Source organism: Oryctolagus cuniculus, chromosome X (assembly GCF_964237555.1).
Source record: "Oryctolagus cuniculus chromosome X, mOryCun1.1, whole genome shotgun sequence".
NCBI classification, from domain to species: Eukaryota; Metazoa; Chordata; class Mammalia; order Lagomorpha; family Leporidae; genus Oryctolagus; species Oryctolagus cuniculus.
Window position 1 is genome coordinate 114335015 of NC_091453.1, and position 23880 is coordinate 114358894.

General features: G+C 43.7%; 1 protein-coding gene across 1 annotated transcript in view; it reads left to right on the forward strand.

The window, feature by feature from the left end:
* VGLL1 (vestigial like family member 1) overlaps nt 1–22450 on the forward strand; it is a 36619-nt gene extending 14169 nt beyond the window's left edge. The window contains exons 2-5 of the mRNA XM_008273255.4: nt 3029–3267; nt 14887–15165; nt 17073–17132; nt 21214–22450. Of these exons, the coding sequence (XP_008271477.1) occupies nt 3029–3267; nt 14887–15165; nt 17073–17132; nt 21214–21257 (622 nt within the window). The 3' untranslated portion in view covers nt 21258–22450. The remainder of the gene's footprint in view (nt 1–3028; nt 3268–14886; nt 15166–17072; nt 17133–21213) is intronic.
* The last annotated feature ends 1430 nt before the right edge of the window (nt 22451–23880 follow it).

The window sequence follows — 23880 nt, forward strand, 5'->3', positions numbered from 1 at the left end:
CACATTTCTAATTTTTTAAAAGATTTATTTATTTTTATTTGAAAGTCAGAGTTACACAGAGAGAGGAGAAGCAGACAGAGAGAAGTCTTCCATCTGCTGGTTCACTCCCCAATTGGTGCAATGGCCAGAACTACACCAATCCGAAGCCAGGAGCCAGGAGCTTCTTCCAAGTTTCCCAGGCGGGTGCAGGGGCCCAAGGACTTGGGCCATCCTCTACTGCTTTCCCAGGCCATAGCAGGGAGCTGGACCGGAAGTGGGGCAGCCGGGACTCAAATTGGCATCCATATGGGATGCTGGCACTGCAGGCAGCTGCTAGGCCACAGCGTGGGCCCCTGTTCTAACTTTCATCACCATAATGTATTTGCGCTTGATCCAGGTATGTGAAATCCTATAATATGGGGCTTTTGTAGATACTTAAATAGGGTTTTTGAGGTTCATCCACGCAGTTGTGGATTCATAATTTATTTCTTTTTATTGCTGAAGGTCATTCCATTGTATAAATATATCACAGCTAGTTTTTAATTGCCATGGTATAGACACTAGGCCACATTCAGTTTTTTTTTTTTTTTTTCTGGCTACTATAAATAAAGCTGCTATGAACATTCATATACAAGTCTTTGTGTGGATATAGTTTTCATTTCTCTTGGCTGTATGTTCCTACAAGTGAGATTACTAAGTCATATGGTAAGAACATGTTTTTTTAAAGACTAATTTTTTATTTATTTGAAAGACAGAGTTACAGAGAGAGGTAGAGACAGAGAGAGGTCTTCCATCCGCTGGTTCATTCCCCAGATGGCTGCAACGGCCGGAGCTGTGCCGATCCGAAGCCATGAGCCAGCTTTCTCCGGGTCTCCCATGTGAGTGTAGGGGTCCAAGGACTTGGGCCACCCTCCACTGCTTTCCCAGGCCATAGCAGAGAGCTGGATCGGAAGAGGAGCATCAGGGACTAGAACCAGCGTCCATATGGGAGGCTGGTGCTGCAGGCCAGGGCTTTAACCCTCTGCACCACAGCACTGGCTCCAGAACATGTTTAACTTTTTTTTTGACAGGCAGAGTGGACAGTGAGAGAGAGAGACAGAGAGAAAGGTCTTCCTTTGCCATTGGTTCACCCTCCAATGGCGGCCGCGGCCGCGCCAGCGCGTTGCGTCCAGCGCACCGTGCTGATCCGAAGCCAGGAGCCAGGTGCTTCTCCTGGTCTCCCATGCGGGTGTAGGGCCCAAGCACTTGGGCCATCCTCCACTGCACTCCCGGGCCACAGCAGAGAGCTGGCCTGGAAGAGGGGCAACCGGGACAGAATCTGGCACCCCGACCGGGACTAGAACCCTGTGTGCCGGTGCCGCAAGGCGGAGGATTAGCCTGTTGAGCCACGGCGCCAGCCCAGAACATGTTTAACTTTGTAAGAAACTACCTGTTTTCCCAAGTGACTATTCACATGAATGCAATGTATTTGTGCTTTTAGGAAGTTCCTGGTTAAGCTTAGCATGGCTGTCAATCAGGGGAAACGGAATGACAGTGCTCAAACACTTCTCTAGACAGCACAATCTAGTTACATCTGGATCTAGAATAATTCTGAAAGGAAAACTTCTGAGAAGGGGTCCCTTGCTCACTGTCTGTTGTTGCTTCCCATTGTCCTCAATATCATCTGTTGACACTTTTAGTAGAATCATAGATAACTAGGCTACTACATAATTTATGTGCTCCAGTGCCCTTTTTACCTAAGAGGAATATGGGGCCCATTAAGGCCATATAATGTAATTCCCCCCAAAGTTACATAGACAAGGGAAACCCAAGATCTTCTGAACCCTTGTCTGGTATGATTTCTTTGCATTGTGCTTTCTTTGCATGAAATGGCATTCAGTCATTCAGCCATCATTTAATGATCATGTGCTTTGTGCTATATGTTAAGAATAAAGCATCACTGATCTCATAGACTAGAAAGATAGTTTGTTAAACTCTGATTATTTTCATCCTATTCAGAAAAATAAATAGATTAAATCCATGTTTAGCCAGAGCACATGGCAATTCAAATTGGGTTGTCAAAGGTAAAAAGATATGGACAGGCTACTTCCCTGCTTAGGGAAGGCCACAGTATGTCTTAAGTGTCCTATATGTGCTAAGTGCTGTTCTGGATGCAAACCAATCGCCTCTGATCTCAAGGAACTCACATGATGGGATGTGAAGCCAGTGATGGAGCCCGGGGTTTAAAGCAATTCAGCACATAGCTATTGAACATCTGCTCTATCCTAGGCACTGTTCTAAGTTCAAAGGATATATTGATGAACAGAGCTGACAATATTACAATTTTCCAGGGGCTTTCCACCAATGGCGCCCATATATATTAGCATAGAAATGTTTGCTGGAGATCTACATGTGGTTCAGACTATGTCTGGACACCTTAGAGCTGGTGTTGTTTGTAATTGCTAGTTTCTACAAATGAGTGTTGGTAGTTGCAGGACACCATCTTACATAGCTTAGGAAATTAGGAGGAGTAAGAGAATCGGATGTGTTTTATTCTCTTGCATGGAACTAGTCAAGACAGAAAGCAATGCTGACCATGTAAGCTGAAATTGCCGATCTCCCACTGGATTGCTTAGCCAAGCTCTCCAGGGAATCTGGTGTCTACAGATAACTCTGGCCTGACCTTGGCTCATTCAATTGGAAGGGAGGCACCTCCTCAGAAGGCAAATATGTAACTATTTTGTCTCAATGTCCTTCTACTCCACTCCCCATTTCCTGATGCTTTTTCCATCATGTTGCCTGATGATTCTTCTCATTTGTAAGGGAAGCCCCTTTAAACATTTTATGGAGCTTTGTTTTGATGTTTCCTGAACACTGATTAGATAAGATCAGTCCTCAGACCAGCATAGCATTGTTGTTGACCTTCAAAAACTCAAAGACTCATTGAGGCCCCAATGATAGCCTGTATTGGTAGGAGAAAACTGCTTGTCCCCAAAGATGCTGCTCATCCAAACGAAAGTCAAGCCACTTGATAACATAGTGCCAATGATACTTTGCATTTGGTCCACAGCTGTCAACTTTGTTGCTCACCCACAATGGAAGAAATGAAGAAGACTGATGTCCAGCAGGACAGAAGTAGGCAGAGGCCTATAAAGACGGAGTGGAATTCCCGGTGTGTTCTTTTCACGTATTTCCAAGGAGACATTGGCAGTGTAGTGGATGAGCACTTCTCCAGAGCTCTGGGAAATATCAAGAGTCCCCAGAGATTGAGTCCATCAAGCCCGAATGAAGATGTGATCCTAAGGAATGGTGAGCATGTTAAGAGGGAGGAGGCTGAAATTCCCTGTGAAAACTATCACTGAAAGACCAGGTCTTTGATGTACTTGATGTGCTTGGATATGTGTGTATTTGCTAAAGCCAAGTCCCCTTGTCCAGTGAGAAGTCACAGCTCTTCTTAGAAGTTCAATATAAAATGGACACTGTTTAATCAACTTAGTTCACCTATTTCATTATTTCCTTAATCGTAGTAAATGCTGGGTGTACTGCTGAGCATGAAATGAGAGCTCCATCACTGTTTACCCTTATCATCATTATCAATATTATTATTGTTACTATTATCATTAATATTGGACATGATGAGAAAAAGAGTGTCCCATGTAGGTTGTCTCCAGGCTCTTTTCAACTAATACTGGGTGATTTGGTGAGCAAGGGCAGGGGTCAGAGGAAGACACATGAAGAGTCCACATCCCTCTCCCACCTTTCACAAGGTCAGAGGTATGTATTGCACACATTATTTGATAATTTTTTAAAAAATAAGAATTCTTACATGTCAAAGCAGTTACTTCAAGAGAGAACACCAAAATATGCAGGTTTGGAGAAAGCTTTAACAATAAGCCAACAGGGGCAGCAGTATGACTTTCATGGACTCACACGCTTTCCCTCACTGGCCCCTTCCTCCATAAAAATAGTAGGACTGCATTAGTATAAAAATGAGTAAAATCCAGACTGGATATATTTTTTAATATATTCAGTATCATTTTCATATTGATCTTTTTCATTCTGATTCCAAATATGGTAAAACGTTTGTGTGGGCACCAGAAAGCACTCATGGCCCTGTGACTCCTGGACCTAATGGAGAAGTTCCCCCTGCCAAGCAATGTGAAGCATTGTGGCTCCTCTTTACCTTTCTGGAATGTGCGAATTCACCAGAATAGGGCTAATTTTTAAAGAGTTCTTTATTACTGGTGCCAAAAGCACATGTTGAATGTCTTGCTCCCATTGGAGGGCATGGGCGCCTCCAACTGGGGTACTTGTGCAATGCAGATGAGCAGGCACTCCACCTTTGGGGCAAGAGCTTACCTGTTTCCGGAAGCCAGCACTCTGGCTGTGTTCTTTGGATCCAGACGGGGTGTTGGTGTGTATGTTACGTACTGACCTTGGCAGGATTCACTTCTCTCCTAGAAATTACTGTTCAGTGAAGTGATGTGATTTTCTTGAGGGTTAGGTCACCATGTGGAAGAGCATGGTTAGCAGCAGGTGCTAAAAGGAACTACTTTGAAACTTGGTGTTAAAATGGGCACAAGGGGGCAGTGGAGAGTGGGGAGGTGGTGACCCCGAGTGTTAAATAATCAGAGCAGGAGCAGGAATGACTGTGATCTTTAGTGCGTGGGAGGTTGACATGGCAAGAGTTGAGAAATGCGGTGTGTGGGATTCAGAAGATCTAACTAACTCCTTGATAGGGTCAGAATCCCAGGCACTTAACACACAGACAAGTATGCTGACTTTGGCTGACTTTGGCTATTTGACTCTGATTTATTTCTGAATGCACAGGCTTGGATTCATTACAATCATTTCCTTGTAAACACCATCAATCCATGCTCCCTCATTTCCTCTGTTCTATTTGCCCAGTAAAACCCAAGCTGGGATAAGACCAGTTCTTGGTGTAGTACCTCATTTCTCTGCTTTACTTGGCAGCAAAATCCAAAAGTGACATCAAGGCACACTCAGTCCTCTTCCTCTCCTCTCATACTCTCTATGCTCCACTACGTCCATGCTTTTATTGTCATGCAATCTTGAACCTTCACTTTTAAAACCACTCTTATCAAGGTTACCCAGTGGCTGCCACTGTCTTATGGTCTTTCTCTGTCCTCAACTTATTTGGCTTATCAGCCTCATCTGCTGAATTCAATTGCACCCTCCTTCTAGAAACACCTCCTTCACTTGGATTCCATAACATCACACTTTCTTGGTTGTCCATTTACCTCCTTGGTTACTGCTACTTCTCAGTCTCCTTTGTGGGTGTCCTTTTCTCTTCAATTTCTAAATGTTCTCGAGCTCCAGGACACAAGTCTTGGACATCCCTTAGGTTACTTCTTCCACTACTGTCACCTTGGTCCTAGAGACCATCATCTCCCCCTTACATTAGTTCAGTAGTCTCCTAATTGCTCTCACTGCTTCTGTCTTTCCTCCCCTTCAGTCTGGTCTCAGGATAGCATTGAATGCCACCATTCAAATGAAAATGGAAGTCCTGTCATAGCACTCTTGTGTTAAAAACACTATAATAGCTTCTCATGTCACCTGGAATTCAATCCAAAGTCATTAACAGGCCCCCATCTCATCTGGCCCCTGTTATCTTCCTCATCTGATATCCTACCACTTTCTACCCCAACTACTTCAGTCTTGTCTCCTCACTATGTGTAATCTGTGCTAAGTACAATCCTGCCTCAGGGTTTCCCTTTGCACTTGCACTTGCACTTGATATCCCCTCTGCCTGGAATGCTCTCCCCTGAGCATCTGCATGGTTTCCTTTTCCTTCATGTACGTCTCCGAGTTTTACCTCTCCAGACAGGCTGCCTCCTCTGAATGATCTGTGTACAAAATAGAAGCTCCTACTCTGTCACTCTGTTTTTTTACTGCATTTGATTTTTCTCCTTAGCATTTGTCACCACCTGCTATGTTACATGTTTATACGTTTCTTTCATGACTGCCCTCTCCCCCTGCCTTAGACTCAATTCCATGGTAGCAGTGATTTGATCTGTTAAATGATGCTTTCCAGGTACCTAGCACAATGCCTGACACACACAGAAGGCAGTTAATAAATATTGCTTGCTTGAATGAAATTGTGTTTTGGATCAGAGAGTACTGATCTCACGGACAGGCTTACCATAAAAGGGGATGTGCTATGTTGTGCAGCTCTAAAAACAGGCCGATGGGGGCCAGGTGCCCTCCATCAACAGTGTGATCTGAAGGCATATATCTTCGCCTCTTTGTGACTTGGTTTCCTCACCTCTAAAATTGAATGCTATTTAACTAGAGGAGAGTTCTTGTGAGGAGTGAATGAGGCAATGCATGCCAAGTGTTACATAGCAAGTTCTATGTAGGGGTGGCTTACTTTTGTGGGAGTAGTGCCAAAGCTTGACACATGTTCTTGAATGGTTAGGAAGGATGTGACAGCCTGAATTCAAAACATTAGGATCACAGAACAGCAGGCCTTTCCCATAAGCCTGCAAGTGTTCTGAGAGTTCTGTTGTGCGGCTGCTGTGGTGTTTTCTGTGCCTTCTGATGCCAGCCTGTATCACTGTGGGAAGCCTCTGCCCACTGAGGAAGCTTGGCTATGGCCCTGTTTCTTGTCCAAAGCAACCCTTAAAGGCCACATAAAGAGGTGACTTTCTTTTCCACCCACCTTCTGGGTTGTTGCATTTCCCTGTGAGGTGTTGCCTCCCTCACAGAGTGTGCTGTGGCCCAGGCAACTATTTGTTTGCTATGAAGGAAAGACTGTGTTTCTTAAGACCCCTCTTAATGGCAGTTAGGAGTCAAGTTTCTCTTAAGCTTTGTGACTCTGGGGGAGGGTCCCATGAAAGAAGCCCGATCCCAGAGAGGTTCTCCTTAGAGGGATTGTATGACATACGCAAAGCTTGAAGAATGGTGAGAAATCTATAAAGTAGCCTTTGTGACTGACCGTTACTCAGCATGCTCTCAACTCCTGCAGCCTGCACCAGGCCATGCAGCCTCAACGAAGCCACAACAAGGAGACCAGGCCTTCATTTATGGGCTCCCATTACTGATTCACCCCCATTCTATGGGCGCTCTCTAAAGCCAAATGTGCAAAACCTAAGCATAGAGACCTGTGTGGCTAGGAAATGCCATCGAATTTCCTGACTTTCCAAATCAAAGTTAGTTTTTAAAAATCCTTATGTAGGCCGGCGCCGTGGCTCAATAGGCTAATCCTCCACCTTGCGGCGCCAGCACACCGGGTTCTAGTCCCGGTCGGGGCGCCGGATTCTGTCCCGGTTGCCCCTCTTCCAGGCCAGCTCTCTGCTATGGCCAGGGAGTGCAGTGGAGGATGGCCCAGGTGCTTGGGCCCTGCACCCCATGGGAGACCAGGAAAAGCACCTGGCTCCTGGCTCCTGCCATCGGATCAGCGCGGTGCGCCGGCTGCAGCGGCGGCCATTGGAGGGTGAACCAACGGCAAAGGAAGACCTTTCTCTCTGTCTCTCTCTCTCACTGTCCACTCTGCCTGTCAAAAATAAAAAAATAATAAAAAAAATTAAAAAAAAAAATCCTTATGTATAATTTATCCTGCTGACTGTACTTCAGAAAACACACACACACACACACACACACACATATACAAGTTGAAGGTGTCTTTGAATTACCTCCCTTTATAAGGACATGAAGAATTTTGGAGTTGGTGACTAGACAGGCTGTGGCAATTGTGATTTCTGGGGTGGATGAAGGTGCATGGTCACGGTGCACATCCAAGCTTGAGTTCTTTATGTCCTACTCCAAGAGCAGTCCCAAGCCTGGCCACAGACCTGGTTATATGTTCCAGGGCTGCTCAGAGAAGGTGGGAGGATGTACACTTAAGCACCTAGAAGACTTTCATAGCTGCTCTCAAAGCTCCCACCTCCTTCTCTCTCCCATCCCTTCTGCCATTAGTGGGGGTGGGAAAGCAACGCTGGGTTGCATTTTTACTGTGAGTAGCTACATGAGATCCAGACATGTTAGTTGCTTTTCATCCTTGTAAATACTGACAAGTTTATGTCCTCCTTCCCAGTAAGGTAAAGGAGTCTGCACACAGGTTTATTGAGCCACACTGGGTGCCAAACAGCTCAAAATCCACTGTGATTTATGAAGTTTAAAAACAGGCAAAGTGACTGTATGGTGTTAGAAGACAGGCCTGTGTTTGCCTTTGGCTGGGTGATAGTGACTGGGAGGGGGCCCAATGGGGCCCTGTGGAGGTGGCACTTGTGTTTGGTTACTCTGTCTGGCTGTTCATTCCTCAGCTTATGAAAATTCCCCCAGCTGCATGTTATTGTATTTCGCAAAGCTGCATTGCAATGGACATTATTATCCTCCGTTTTACAGCTGAGCCAGGATGCGCTCCTGCAGATAGGGCACACAGTCAGGGAATGGGAGAGATTGAAACGCAGGGCCATCACACAAAGGCTAATCTCTTGATGACTTTACTGTCCTGCCTTTGTAGTCCCCGATAACAGCCCCTGTGAGAGGGTTAAGATCCACAAGCACTAGAGCTAATAATGTTTATTATAGCTCACACATATTCAGCACTTTGTAAGGGCCAGGCTCTTTACTAGGGGCTGCCCCATGGATGATCTCACTGAATCCTCACACCAAGCCTGCCTGCTAATGCATACTGTGTACTTTTTCTTGGTGAAGAGATGGCAGCTCTGAGAGTCAAAGGACCTGTTCAAATCCCACAACTAGTAAGGGGTGGCTATAGCATTTATTATCACATGGGTTCGGTGCTATCAAGTTACTCCCCTAATTTCAGTTAGTCACTCAAGTGATTTTCTTTTCTCTCTCTCATCTGTGTGTGTCTTTCATCATTCTTTCCTTCCTTCTCTCCTTCCTCCTTCCTCCCTCCCTCCCTTCCTCTCTTCCTTCCTTCATCCCTTCCTTCCTTTCTTCCTTCCTTCCTTCCTTCCTTCCCTCCTTCTTTCCTCCCTTCCTCATTCCCTTCCTCCCTCCCCCTCCCTCCCTTCCCTTGCTTCTTTCTTTTTTGTTTTAATAATCTACATGCAAGTATCACTTTGGTAAACATCTTTGATCCAGTACACGTATGTATCTATGGAGTGCAATTGATGTTTCAACACATGTATGCATTGGGTTATTATCAATTTTGAGTAATTGGCAGATTCACCATATCAAACATTTATTATTTCTCTGTTGTGAATATTAAAAATCCTCTCCTTTTGTTATTTTGAGACATACAATACATTCTTGTTCAATATAGTCACCCTGCTGTACAGTAGAACACTAGAACTTGTTCCTTTTATCTGACTATAACATTGTACCCATTGACTGATGCGTTCCCATTACCCCTGTCCTCCTCTCCTCCCCAGCTTCTGGTAACCATTATATCCCTCTCAACTTCTATGAGATCATTTTTTCTAGACTCCATATATGAGTGACATCACATGGTATTTGTCTCTCTGTGTCAGGCTTATTTTCCTTACCATAATGTCCTCCAGGTCCATCCACATTGTCACAATTTTCCATACTACTATCACTTGTTCTGCATTTGATTTCCACCTTTAGTTGGGTAAGGAAACCCAGGGATGTTCAACAAGAGACTAGATGCCCCAGAGAATAACGGTGGGACTGAGCAGTTACCCCTGATGCCCTAGGACAGGGTCTCTCCACTAAGCTGTTCCTCTGCCTTTTGTAGTTTTGACCTCAGCTCATTCAAAGAACTTCTTACTTGTTCCCAAAGTGAGTGAATGAGGGACAAGTGCCACCAGCTAGGCGTGCAGAGAAGGCAGAGACAATGTGTGCAGATTGGGCAGGCCAAAGGTCGCACTTTCCTCATGCAGGGTGAGTGTGTTCTCTTAGTGTTCTTAGTTTAAGCTTCATTGTAAAGTAGAACTTGTATTAAGGATGCAGTTAGAGAAAGGGTAGATGGAAGAAAATAAGGCAATTATGGATTGGCTGTTTGCAACTGTGACTCATCTTTTGGGGGTTCATTGGTCAAGTGGTTTCTTAAGTTTTTGCTTAAGAAATAACTTTTCCAAATTACAAAAAAATAAAATGTGGTCTTTTTGAAAATTTAGTAAGCAGGTAAGCTTCAAGGAGCAAAAAATAGTGGATGTAAGTCATAGACATCTGTCCATGCTATCACATGTTCTATTGCATTATTTTAATGAAGACTATTGTTTCATAGATGTACCAAATTTATTAAATTTTTTTTGGACATTTAGGTTGTTGCTAATTTTTGCTGTATTATCATCATCACTTTGAACATCTTTGTTTTTACATGCATCATTTATTATATCCTTAAAATAAATTGCTGTAAAGAAAATGACTGGGTTAAAGGGTGTGTACAAATTTTATGGTTCTGATATCTACTGAAAAATTGCTCTCCATAAATGTTTTGTCAATTTGCATGGCCTCAGGCAAGTTGCTTTAACTACTCTGAGTCTTTATTTTCTCATCTGGGTTGCTGTGAGGACCTGATGAGATCATGCATGTGGAATGTTAAGCAAATTGCCTGGCCCATAGTAAATGCTCAATAAGCCTGTTATTCTATATTTACATGTTGTTCCTGCCCAGCTCTGATGTATTATAGATGGGAATAGACACAGACTGAGCAAGGCTTCTGAAATTCTGCTTTGACAGCAAAAATCAATCCATCCTCTATGCCCCCCCTGCCTACAACACCAGGTGATTGATGGCAGGGTGAATTCTCAGGGCTCATACATTTATTAATGTCTTGCTTTTTCCTGGGTTGGTTACACAAAATGTTGCAAAGCAGTAAAGAAACTCATAGTGGGTTTATTAAATGGAAATGACTAACAATAACAACAGCAAGGACTACCACTTATAGAATGCCTATTGAGGGGGCCGGCGCCATGGCTCACTTGGTTAATCCTCTGCCTGTGGCACCGGCATCCCATATGGGCGTTGGGTTCTAGTCCCGGTTGCTCCTCTTCCAGTCCAGCTCTCTATTGTGGCCTGGGAGGGCAATGGAGGATGGCCCAAGTGCTTGGGCCCTGCACCCACATGGGAGACCAGGAGGAGGCACCTGGCTCCTAGCTTCAGATTGGCGTAGTTCCAGCTGTAGCGGCCATTTGGGGTGTGAACCATCGGATGGAAGACCTCTCTCTCTCTCACTGTCTACAACTCTACCTGTCAAATAAAAAAAATTATTAAAAAAAGAATGCCTATTGAATACCAGGCAATATGCAAAGCCCCTTACGTGGATCATTCCATTCAATCTCACAATAGTTCCTTGAGACTCAGAGGTGTGTGTATGTGTGTGTGTGTGTTGGGGGGAAGGGGGCATGCTCAGTGTTACACAGACAAAAGTGGCAGATCTGGGACTGGACTCCAATCCTACCTGACTCCAAATCTGTGTTATTGACCAGTTTGAATGATGCCCTCTTCAATATTAAAAGGTTCAGTAGGGAGCTGTGTGCATGAGTGAGTGTGCATTTGTATATGTGTTTGTGTGCAATCATGGACATTCACATGTGTGTGAGTGCATGCATGTGTATCACTAGAAGAGTATTAAGTCAGGCTCTACTATGTTCCAGGCACTGTGCAAGTTCTTGGTGTTGTATGATGAATAAAAAAGAAATTATCCCAGCCATCTTAAGGCCTACTGGATAGAGGGGAAGACTAATAGTAAATGAATAAGTGAGTAAATTAAGCAATAAAGAATTACAGATTAACATTACAGTATGATGGACAGAAATATGGTATAGTCACAGAAAGCAATAGGATACCAAATCCTAGATTGGAAGTCCTAAGAGGGTCTTTTAGAGATGGTGACACTTAAGTTTGTGTTTCCAGAAAGTAGGCTGGGGTCAGGAGTCATGGCCACCATGCAAGACATTGTGGCAGGAAGGCCCCAAGGGGTGGAGGCAGGCACTTCACTGTCCAAAGATGTCTTCCAGAGAGTTCTGGAGCTCCCAGAAGTGAATATGGGTAGGTGTGGGTGGGGTTTTTGGATGTGCTTGGGTGGGTTGGGGGAGAGGTAAGAGGAATGGCCTACCAGCTTCATCCAAAAGAGGCAGAATGGGAGCTGGAGACTACTCTCTGAACAGTCCTGGTCTTAGGAACAAGTGCCTGAGGGATTCCAGAGGCATGGATGGGACTAGGAGGTAGAGCCTAGATGCCTGAGGTTGGAATATATGGAGCGGAAGTCTTATATTCCTGCAAAAGAAAACTCCTTATCTTCCCCAAGTATCCCTGAATCAAACCAACTTCACCCTCCTATTCATTCATCAGTGTAGTTTAGGGTTTGAGAAGGCAGCAAAGCCTCCACCAGCTCTACCTCTCTCACCTCCTGAGGTACTTCATGGGGTACTTGAGTAGGAAAATGTCACCCAAACTGCTTCTAGTGGCAGCAGCACTTTGAAGCAGCCCAGATTATGATTTAAGATGCGATGCCTTCACATGTCCACATGGTGAAAGGGTCTGGTTGTTGGAGCAGTTGGCCCAAGAAGCCTGAGAAAGAGTGGCTTGCCCAAACTCAGAGTCTCAGCTCTAGGAGCCACCAACACCCAAGCCTTGTCTGGGAAGATGGATTTCCCCAGCTATCTGAGACCCACTATTGGATTGTTGTGAACTCATGGCTGAGATAGTCTGTGTGTTCCTACAACTTCCCATGCAAACTGTTCTCTGGTGACCATAAGAGACCTTGAACTACCCTCTTGCCTAAACATTTCAGTCCCAGAATTCTGGAGGGTAATGCACTTAGGAGAAACAATCAAAGCACTCTGGGGCCCTGCTTTCCTCATTTCAAACACTCAGTAAGCACCTAGGTCATATGTATGAGCTCTGTAAAGCCAGTTCAGATGGAGTCAGCCTGGCTGTCAGAGGCTGTGCTTTGTTTCTAATCTGTGCATAGGACATGCAGTACCTTTGTTCATTATGAAGCATGGACAGTGATTATACCAAACCAGTTTAATCAGTGTTTGTACCACAGAGTGCCCTCGATTGCTTTGGGTCTGGAGATATCAATTTTCAAAAATAGGATTCAGTCTCAGGAACACATCTCAATATGCTCCTTTGCCCTTGATTTTATTAAAAGAGATCCGCCATCACCCAAAACTGATTGTTAGTGGTGTAAAATTCTGGGCCAAATGTCCTGCCGCATAGGTTTGGGCTTCTTTTTTTTTTTTATCATCTGTGTTACATGGAATGTCATGGTGGTGAGTGAAGGCACTGTAGTAACACTGTGCGGGCCACATGTTTGTTTTTTTCATGCACTTTTCAATTTTTATTTTTATTGACAAATAATAACTGTATATATTTATGGAGTACAGTGTGCTAATTACATACATGTACACAATGTGTAATGGACAAATCCAGGTAACATTCTGTCTCCTTAAACCTTTATCATTTCTTCGTATTGGAAAACTTCAAACTCTTCCAGTTATTTATAAAATACGTAATTCAGATTCCTTTAGCAAGTAGAAAATTCAGTCAACTTGAACTTTTTATTTTTAAGATTTGTTTATTTATTTGAAAGACAGAGTTACAGAGAGATGCAGAGCCAGAGAGAGAGAGGTCTTCCATCCAATGGTTCACTCCCCAGATGGCCGCAATGGCCAGAGCTGAGCTGATTCAAAGCCAGGAGCCAGGAGCTTCTTCCGGGTCTCCCACATGGGCGCAGGGGCCCAAGGACTTGGGCCATCTTCTATTGCTTTCCCAGGCCATAGCAGAGAGCTGGAATGGAAGTGGAGCAGCTGGGACTCGAACCGGTGCCCATATGTGATGCTGGTGGGCAGACCAGGCCTTTAACCTGCTCTGCCGCAGCGCCAGCCCGTCAACTTGAACTTTGGGGAGAGCTGCCAGAAACATATGTGGAGGGCAAAGAGGCCAGTGTACCAGGCAGCCAATCTTTCTTTGTATCCACACCCACACATTCCTCCTTTGTTATCTTGAATAGATGAGTGGCTCCAAGATTTAAGCTCCACCTTGCAGAGCTTTTTCCCTCCTCCTGTCTCACCTGAGTGGGTGCTGAGATTGGGGAAAACATTCATTCATGTCGTGAGCTGTCCTAGACGAGCAATATCCTAGATTCAACCACTATGATAGACAGTCAGAATAATGTCTATGGGACCAAAAGAGACACTGTGTCCATTCCTCAACTTTGCAAGAAGAAACAGAGTCACCTGTTGACCCTGAACATTCTGCTTTTGCAGGACGAGGTCCAAGAAACTCCTTCCCTACCTGTCACTCATTCCTCTAGCTCAGTTCCCCACTGGGCTATTCTGCATTGCTATCTTGGTTCTGTTTCTTAGCTTTCCCATGTCCCCAATTCCTTGGTCTAGGGTTTCAACCCCTAGAGTTGTGCGGTGACCAACACAGGCAAGCACTGAACCCTTTGTAAAGTTCTATGGAGTCTTCTAGTTTGGTATATGTAAAACACCAGCTATAAAATAGCTAACAACATGGAAGTTAAGCAACAGCATCAACCAAACACAAATCAAGCATTTTTCCTTCTAGAAAAGTTCCACTAAGAAGCTCATTGGACATGGGGGCAAAGATGTATATACAAAAACTCTGATTACCATGTTGTTCAGATAACAAAAAAAAATAGAAATAATTGAGCTGCCCACAGATATACATTCTGTTAGTCACATCTTTGCTTTAATGCAGAGTACTGAACAGCCATTTAAAAAGCTGCTCTTTGACTGTATTCATGGCAATAGGAGGATGGTCATGATATTTTAATGAAGCAAAAGCAGCTTTCATAACAACATGTGTTGTGAAAATATGTTCTAGAGAGAAGTACAACTAAAAGAGGATATCTGCTATTTCTGGATATTATGATTAGGGTGTTTTTTAGCCTTTTCTATATTTTCTTCAAGTATGTATTAGCCAGAAAAACATTAATCTACTTCCATTTTGAAAAGAATAAACACCTAACATATCTTCAAAATCTTTCCTTTTCAGATGGTGACATGCCTCCAAATCAGTGGCGTTTCTCTTCTTCATGGACAAAGCCACAGCCAGAAGTGTCTCTTGCACATGGCGTCGCCAACTGTAGCTTGGATGAGTCTGGTCCTGTGCCTGTGGATCAGTATCCATTGTCCCTGACTGGGGCCCCTTCTGCTCAGCCCAGGGAGCTGTGGCATTTCTCCTCCCTCGCCAGCTCCAGGCCCCCAGAGCCTGGCTACCCTCGTGCCTTCCCCACTGAGCACTTGGTTCAGGAGCCTCAGCCTGATGAGAAATGTGAGTGCCTCCTAAGTCTCTTCCAGTAAAACAGATGCCTCTCCCTTCTTCAGGAATGTGTTATGAGGGAATAGTGCCACTCTGTCAAGATAGCTGGAAGCATGGAATTGCTCTTTACCCTGCCTCCCAGCTCTGTGCACTATAAGGAGATGGCTTCAAATGCCTACTTGGAAGGCTGCCTTTGATTGGTGGCGATGGGGAGTAAGTTAGCATGACATGGGGTACCAAGACTAATTGTTGCCTCTCTGACATGGGGCTGCTGAGAAACAGAATGTTCTGCTTAAATGTTCCATATATCTTCACTAAGCTTCATTGGTATGCACAGTTTAATGACTGATAAATAGTCAACCAGCCAGATTTGGCCTGAAATATTCACTGCAGTCTGTTGACTTGGCCTTACCCTACAAAAATGGTGGGCTACTGCCTAAAATTGTAGGGTCCTGCATCTACCTTGTTGGGAGCCACTAAATAATCTATCATTAAAACTGTGCCATTTGACGTACCTACTGGCTCAAACATTACTCTCAAACAGGTTGGCAACTTGCAATGATGCCAGACTCATGAGCACAAACAAGAGCAATCTACACCAACCATCTGCTCCATGCATTAAAATTCAAAGCAATGGGAGAGGCAGCCCCAATGCTGCCTGTAGAAGTAACAGGGCCTGGCTGTCTATGGCTTACTCCTGTGCCCTGGGCTCCTCCTACTTGGCTTCCTTTGGATTCCTGCTCTCTGACCACTATTCTACCCCCTGAAATCAAAATACCCATAAGGGTCACTCACTTCTTCATTCACTCACTCATCCAATGAATATTTAATTTGTTCCTACTTGATGTAAGATATTCATCAGGAACAAGACTCCTTTCTTTGTAAAAGGATGGAGAATGATTGGCCTACACTATACTTTCATGAAGAAGGCTATCCACTATGCTGCAAGCTTTGCTTTTCACATGAAATATTTGTTATAATATATATTTTTATAGTCTCATGGGGCCAAATCTGCATCCTCGGGATGCATTTTTTTTTTTTTGCTCCCTAGTCCATGTGCATCTGTGATTCTAGTGTTCTATACCTTAAGGAAAGAACTGGAAGCTGTCTTTGCTCTGAACTAAGCATAGAGTACACAAAGAGCCCATTCACCATAGCCTACCTAAGTCAGGTCCTGTGTTTCATCCTAGTATCACAAACAAATTCCCCATTAAAATAACACTCCATCACTTTCAGAGTTTGATTAGGAAACTACATAGAGAGTTAGTCATAAAAGTGTCATGCGTGGGTAACTTGTGAAAATTCCCACCCCATACTTTTTCACAAGTCTCTTCCTACTGGATTTGGAGGGAAAATTAGGCCAACTGTGTTTGTATATATGCCTGTGCATACGCACATCAGAGTTCTGTTTTAACAGTTGGTTAAAACACAGATGGCTCAAATCAGCACCTTCCAAATATAACAACTCTGTACAGTTCAAATCCAATTCAGTAAATATTTAGCGAGCACCTACTATATGCCAGGGCATCATAACAAAAACTATAATGTAGGCATTATACTATTTCTGACACCTCTAGACACATTGACAAGCAAGTGTTCATCACTTAAGTTTCAGCTGCTGGGAACTCTGCATGCTCTCTTACTAATGCAGAGATCAGTTGTAGTCATTGGTAACCGAAGGTCCGGGATCTATTGGGGAAGTCAGTGACCCTGACTCAGGAAGATGGGAACACAACCTAAGGAGCCTTAGAAAACAGAGAAGCTGCTCTACTTTTGTGGCATCTGATAAGAGAAAATAAGCCGGCTTCCCAAAAGTGACAGGCAGGCCATCTAGGGTTACTGGAGGTGCTGGTGGGCACTTTCTAGTCCAGCCTCAGAGATGTCACTTCCAATCATGTTTGCTTCTTCTTCTTTTCTAGATAAGAAAATATTTGTCTCCCCCAATCATGGACCTGCCAGTACCAGCCTTGCAAATGAAAGTATGTATCTGGTTCAGCCTTTGAAAATGTACTCTGAATCTGAAGAACAAATGTGGGGCACTATAATTTAGTATTTTTCATAGATATAATTGATTTTGTCTTAGTCTCCCATAGTGCAAATTTCAGATTGTGTAAAATGTCCTGAGCATTTTTTTAAAATTTTGCTATAAGCAGCTCCACTGGGTTATTTAATCTGAGCCTAACTTAACCATGGTAACCAAGGTGACTCAGAAAGATGAACAAATCCATGAGGATTAGCTTGTTCTGTCCCAGGTGTTCAGATTCAGCCATGCGTATAGGGCCACTTCAGGACTCTGTAGTTAGGGAAAATGTCAGCTGAGGCAAGACCATGACCCTTGGGCTCCATGTTGAATTTGAAAGAGATGTCCACAGGAGCTTCCAAATGAGGGTGAGCTGAGTAGACTGGCAAGAAAATCTTCATGACCTAGGTTCAGGGTTCAAATCCCAGCTTTGAAATTATTAGCTTCAGGAATTTAATCTCATTTCTTAATCTCTGTGTGCCTCATTTGCCTCATCTGTATAATGAGAATAAAAATAGTGCTCACAGTATAGAGTTTCTGTGAAGATTAAATAATATATTCAAGGGTCTAAGGTTGTGGTGTAGTGGGTAAGGCCACCACCTGTGATGCCTCATTCCATATGGGCACTGTTTTGAGTCCTTGCTGCTCCACTTCTGATCTAGCTCCCTGTTAATGTGCCTGGGAAAAGCAGTAGAAGATTGTCCAAGTCCATGGGGAGAGGCACCCATGTGGGAGATCGGGAAGAAGCTCCTGGCTTCTGGCTTTGGTCTGGCCCAGCCCTAGATGTTGCAGCCATTTGGGGAGTGAACCAGCAGATGGAGACTTTATCTCTCTCTCTCTCTCTCTTTCCATCTCTTTCAGTAACTATACCTTTTAAATAAATAAAAATAAATCTTTTTTAAAAGAAATAATATACTCAAAAGCTTAGCACCATACATGGCTCAGAGTAAGTCATACAAAAGTGTAAGTCTTGTTTTTTTTTTTTTTTAAAGATTTATTTATTTGAAAGGTAGAGTTATGGGGGGTAGAGGGGGAGAGAGAGAGAGAAAGAGAGAGAAATGTTCCATGCTCTGGTTCACTACCCAAATCAGCCAGGGCTGGACTGGGTAGATGCCAGGACCCAGGAGTTTCATCTGGGTCTCCCACATGGATGGAAGAGACCCAAGTACTTGGACCAGCTTCCACTGCTTTCCCAGGTGAGTTAGCAGGGAAAGCACTTCATCAGAAGTGAAGAAGCAGGGAACCAGCACCTATATGGGATGCTGGCATTGCAGGCAGCAACCTTACTCACTGTGCCACAATGCCAGCCCCCAAAAGTGCAGCTATTTTTGGAGAATAAGGTCACACACTAGCAGGTGGTAGACATAGTTTATCTCTTGGCTCTTGCACTGTTGTAAAATCATCAAAAAGAATTCTAAATGAAATCAAGTGCACAATGGTTGGAATTAGTGATGACATTATTTAACTGCACGTGAGTCACCATTTATCATATCCTAAAATAAAGGAGCAAAGCAGAAGGCTCAGAAAGAAAGTTAAAGAGCAAAGAGCAGTACTACTTTGGGACAGTGGTAAGGGGATATTCTTGCCTGGGGAGAGTAGTTGAGAGATGGTGGCATGAGTGCCTGACTATGCCAACAGTCTGGACTCTGCCATTCTACCATTGTAGAGAGGAAGGCATCAGAGAACATAGTGGGGAGGAGGAAAATTTCCTTGAGTTCCAAATAAAAAGATCAGAATATATAGCAAATTCCATGCTCTTACGCATGACGCTGGTCTCCCAATCTTCGCTGATGGTAACAACCACCAACAGACTTTGTTAGCTGTCTGGTTTCTTCACCTCCACTTCCTAATTGGTAGATTTGGTGTAGGACATAATCACCTCTTGAAATATTTTAATCTTTTTGTATTTCATATGAGTGTCATTTTAAAATGAACCACATGAGGGCCGGCGCCGCAGCTCACTAGGTTAATCCTCTGCCTTGCGGCGCCGGCACACCAGGTTCTAGTCCTGGTCGGGTCTCCAGATTCTGTCCCGGTTGCCCCTCTTCCAGGCCAGCTCTCTGCTGTGGCCAGGGAGTGCAGTGGAGGGTGGCCCAAGTGCTTGGGCCCTGCACCCCATGGGAGACCAGGAGAAGCACCTAGCTCCTGGCTTCGGAACAGCGCGGTGCACCCGCCGCAGCGCGCCGGCCGCGGCGGCCATTGGAGGGTGAACCAACGGCAAAGGAAGACATTTCTCTCTGTCTCTCTCTCTCTCACTGTCCACTCTGCCTGTCATAAAAAAATGAACCACATGAATCTTTGAATAGGAATTTTGGAGATTCTGAAAGATTTTCTGCTACAGATCCAGATAAATATTTGTCAAAGGAAGGGAAGCAAAGTCTCCTCCTACCCCAGTAATATGGACCTGCTGCTTTCATGTGCCTATGACACAGAGGCCAAGTGATGCAGGGCCTTATGGGTCATGCTGGGATACTAGATTTCATATTCTAAGTGACTTGGTGAGCCATGGAAGGATTTTAAGTGTAATCCTATTTGCATTTGATAAGATCACAAAAGCCGTTGTGGAGAATTGCAAGAATCCAAAGGAAGAGATGGGCTAGGAGACAGGAGAGGGTGATAGCCTGGATTAAGCAGCAGTAGTAAAGATAGAAGTCGATGTGCTGGAGATACACTTGGAAAGTTTATGGCTTAGGACTTACCAATTAATTGGATGGGAGTGGTGAGGAAGAGAGGAGAATCTGGCTAGCCCTTAAGTTTCCTGCTTGGGTAACTGGGTGCATAGTGTTAAATATCAAAATGGTAAAGACTATCAGACAACACCATTCTGTTTGATCATGTGAATCTAAAGGCACCCATAAAACAGTCAAGTGAATATACCATTTCAACAGTTTTATATGTAAGTGTGGAATTCAGAAGAGAAGTCTAGATAACCATTCAGGACTCATCAGTATAGTATAGTGTATAAATGACATTTATGGCTATTGGATATGATCACACAGGCAGAAGATGTAAATACAGAGGAGAACAGAGGACAGAATCCAGAAGAATTAACACATTTAGAGGCTGGGGACATGAGACACCAACAAAGGACATTGGGAAGGAGAGGCCAGTGCAGTAGAAAGAGAACCAGAACAGTCTGGTGCACAACAGAAACTTGTAACAGTGTTTCAAACCTGACAGAGTGAACAGCTATGTCAAAAGCTGTCCAAAAGAAGAGAAGGACAGAGGAATTTCTGTTGGATGTGACATCAGAGATGTTGGGAACCTTGTTAAGAGTGTTTTCCAATATGTAAAAGAGCAGTTCCCCTTATGTAATACAGACAGAGGCCAGGTTGGAGAGGGTTGAAGAATGAGTGGGAGATGAGAAAATAGAGACAGTGAATGTCAGCAACTTCTTAGAGAGGTTTAGACTTGAAGAGGTGAAGAGAAATGAAGTGGCAGCTAAAGAGATTAGTGGGACCTGAGCATACTTTTAAGAAAACAAACGTTAGAGCCCATTTGTGCTAAATATTTGAGCAAATTATTTCACTTAATCCTCATTCTCTGCCTTCGAAATTCTTGATCCTACCCACAAAGCTAAGAAGCAACTTGACCACATAGTAATTTGACTACCACATATAGAGACACTGCTTTTAATACTAAAATAACAATGGACATTTATTGAGCATGTGTGTGCCAGCCACTGTTCTAGGGCTTTACATGAAGGCTCTTGACATTTATGGAAAATGCATGCAATGAAAACACTGTGCATGAATTTCCAAAAAAAATTTTGCACCAAGACAAATTTATCTTTTAATTCCATTTTCCCTGAACTTTTTGACATACCCTCATGTGAGTTTGACTCATTTAATCCTCACCATACCCCAAGGAGGTAGCTGTTATTGATATCCCCATGCAACAGGAGCACAGCAGGGCTCAGAAAGGCTTAGGTAACTTGCCTAAGGTCACACAGTTAGGCAGTGGTGGGGCTGGCACTCAAACCTGGGCACATTTGACCTCATAGCCAGCTTCTTAAACATCATGCTTATCCTGTTTTTCAGGAAGCCAGTCTCCAGAGAGAAGAAAGGATCTGTTCTTTTATTGAACTTCGGTTTAAAGAAGAGAACTCTTTTTGACAAACCTGATCATAATTTCTACTGTGAATCCTGAGAATCTAGATATCATACTGTCCTTGTCCTTTTCTGTTTCTGCCACTAAAGAGCAGTGAATCAGGAGCAAGTTTACATGCTCCCTAAAATTGTGTACTTGTCTTCCTTGGTACCTGTGCCCTACAGCAGAGGTTTTCCAACTCACTAAGTGAATTCCCAGTATAAAGTAGCTAACGGAACTGTTCCTGAGTTGCGAGCATAGAGGCCCTTTTGTTTGTGTGTCCCACTCCCCACTGCACCCATTGCCCTTTGACTTAGAAACCATAGCCCCTTCACTTTCCTTTTGGTAGGGTCCTTCAAACCAAGACTGACCACGTGGCATCCTAAGGGATTGTCTTACTTTTCCAACTGATTATCAGAAACAGCCTGAAGCTTTCTCACTTTAACCAGATTGTGGCCAACATTACTTCTTCCCCTAGCAAAAGCATAATGAAAAAGGGCAAGACCATGCATCTTCAAACTTTGGAAAGAAGCTAAAAATCAGTTTGGCCCTGATGCATGACATAGTTTCACTTGAAAAATTTGATTCCTCAATTCTAAACAAAGGATTCCAAATGGAATTGTTGAGCAAGCTGCTCCATTCCAGGTTGGGCCTGTGGCTGGAGCAGGGCTTTTTCTGTTTTTGTAACATTTCATGGATGCCTGAGTTTCTGTCTTCTCTTGCTTCGAGGATGAGGATTTGGGCATACGATACCCAATAGGCATTTGCACCTTAGGAGCCTTACAGCCTCCCAGATTGGCCCACTTGATTTCTATAAACATTACAATGTCCCTTTAGCTCTTTCAGAGTTAGTGACGGCTGAGAAGTGTTCACTTTGTTTTCATCACAGAACTGTTAGGGCCACACACATTGATACCCAGTGTCTTTCATCAAGCTGAAGGAGAAAGGCAAGTCTTGGCACCAGAGATGGCAGCAGGACCTTTCGTCATGTTTTCCACATAAAATGACGATTTCTCAAACTCACCCGTCTTTCCAATCTGGTAGACAGCCTTGTGTCTATTCTAAGCTCAGTACTTGCTCCTGGACAATCATGGAAACCCCTGCTATCAGTGTTCCCCGTCCACAACTCACTTATTCCTGTGTAACAGCTCAGCAGGTAAACAATAATAAATCTGCCACATGGCACTATTCTGAATTCTAATTTCTTTCACATTCATCATCTCATTCAAAGTTTTCAAACACCTAGGGGTTAGCATTATTTCCTTCATTTAAAATATGTGAATACTGAGTGTTAGAAAAGGTAAATGACAGGGCTGGTGCTATGGCATAGTAGGCTAAGCCTCCACCTGGAGCACCAGCATCCCATATGGGCACTGGTTGGTGTCCCGGCTGCTCCATTTCCAAAACAGCTCTCTTCTATGGCCTGGGAAAGCAGAAGATGGCCCATGTCATTGGGCCCCTGCACCCATGTGGGAGACCTGGAAGAAGCTCCTGGCTCCTGGCTTTGGATCTGCTCAGCTCCAGCCATTGTGGCCATTTGGGGAGTGGAACAGTGGATGGAAGGTGTTTCTCTCTGTCTTTCCAGCTCTTTGTCTGTAACTCTATCTCTCAAATAAATGAATAAAATCTTTAAAAAACAAAAGGTAAATGACCTGCCCAAGGTCACACAGCCAGTAGCAGAGCCAACACTGAAACGCATGCCTCTGAACTCAGTGCTCTTTACCTTCCACAACAATAATATCAAGGGTTAATGTCAGCATGCCTCTTAGATATTTTCCTCTCCCAACTGCTATGTAAATAAAGACCACAACACTTGCATTAGTGAATTGATGATCTTGGCAGTAATACTGCAATTCTCCTGTCTCAAGAGCAGTTTTTCCAGTGTGTTACATGTGTTTCCTAAATTTAGTAAGAGGAAAAAAATGAATTAGTATATTACCCCTCAATGTTGTTTACCTTCAAAAGCCATGTGCTTTTTAGATGATGGTTTGAGAATTTCAAAGTGGAGGCTGATTCTTGCACTTGTGTTACATAATTCTACAAGTGTATGTTTATCTATTTGTCCTACAAATATTCATCTGTATCATCAGAAGTGAACTCTTAATCTTCTGTGTATGGAAAAAAGGAAGTGATTCTGATAGAGATGACATCATAGGTAGCCTAGGGTGATCCGATAACATTTCCATACAAATCCCTGGAAATCTTGAATAAAGCTGAAGGTGGTAATCAGTTTTCTTACTTCAAGAGGAAAGAAAAGATCTCTTGCTGCTGAGACAACTCTGCCTCTCTAATATTCACAGAAAAGCCCTGGTCCAGATCAATTGCTGGTTAATATCATGCTTAGATATTTGACTTTCAATATCCACTCTGTTTTTCATTTCCCACTTTATTTTCAAAGGTCTAACTGGAAAATCATTACTTTGACTCACTTTCTCGTTGTACTCTGACGATTAAAAACACATCTACCCCACTCCCTGGCATATGAGATATTCACCCCCTTTATACACAAAGGTGAGGTGATTGGCCCCTGGTCTTTCTTTGTGTGGCTTTATCTAATTCTAGTTGATAATCTTATGAGATGTTAATTGGTGAAGGGTGGAGGCGGTGATGGAGTTTTC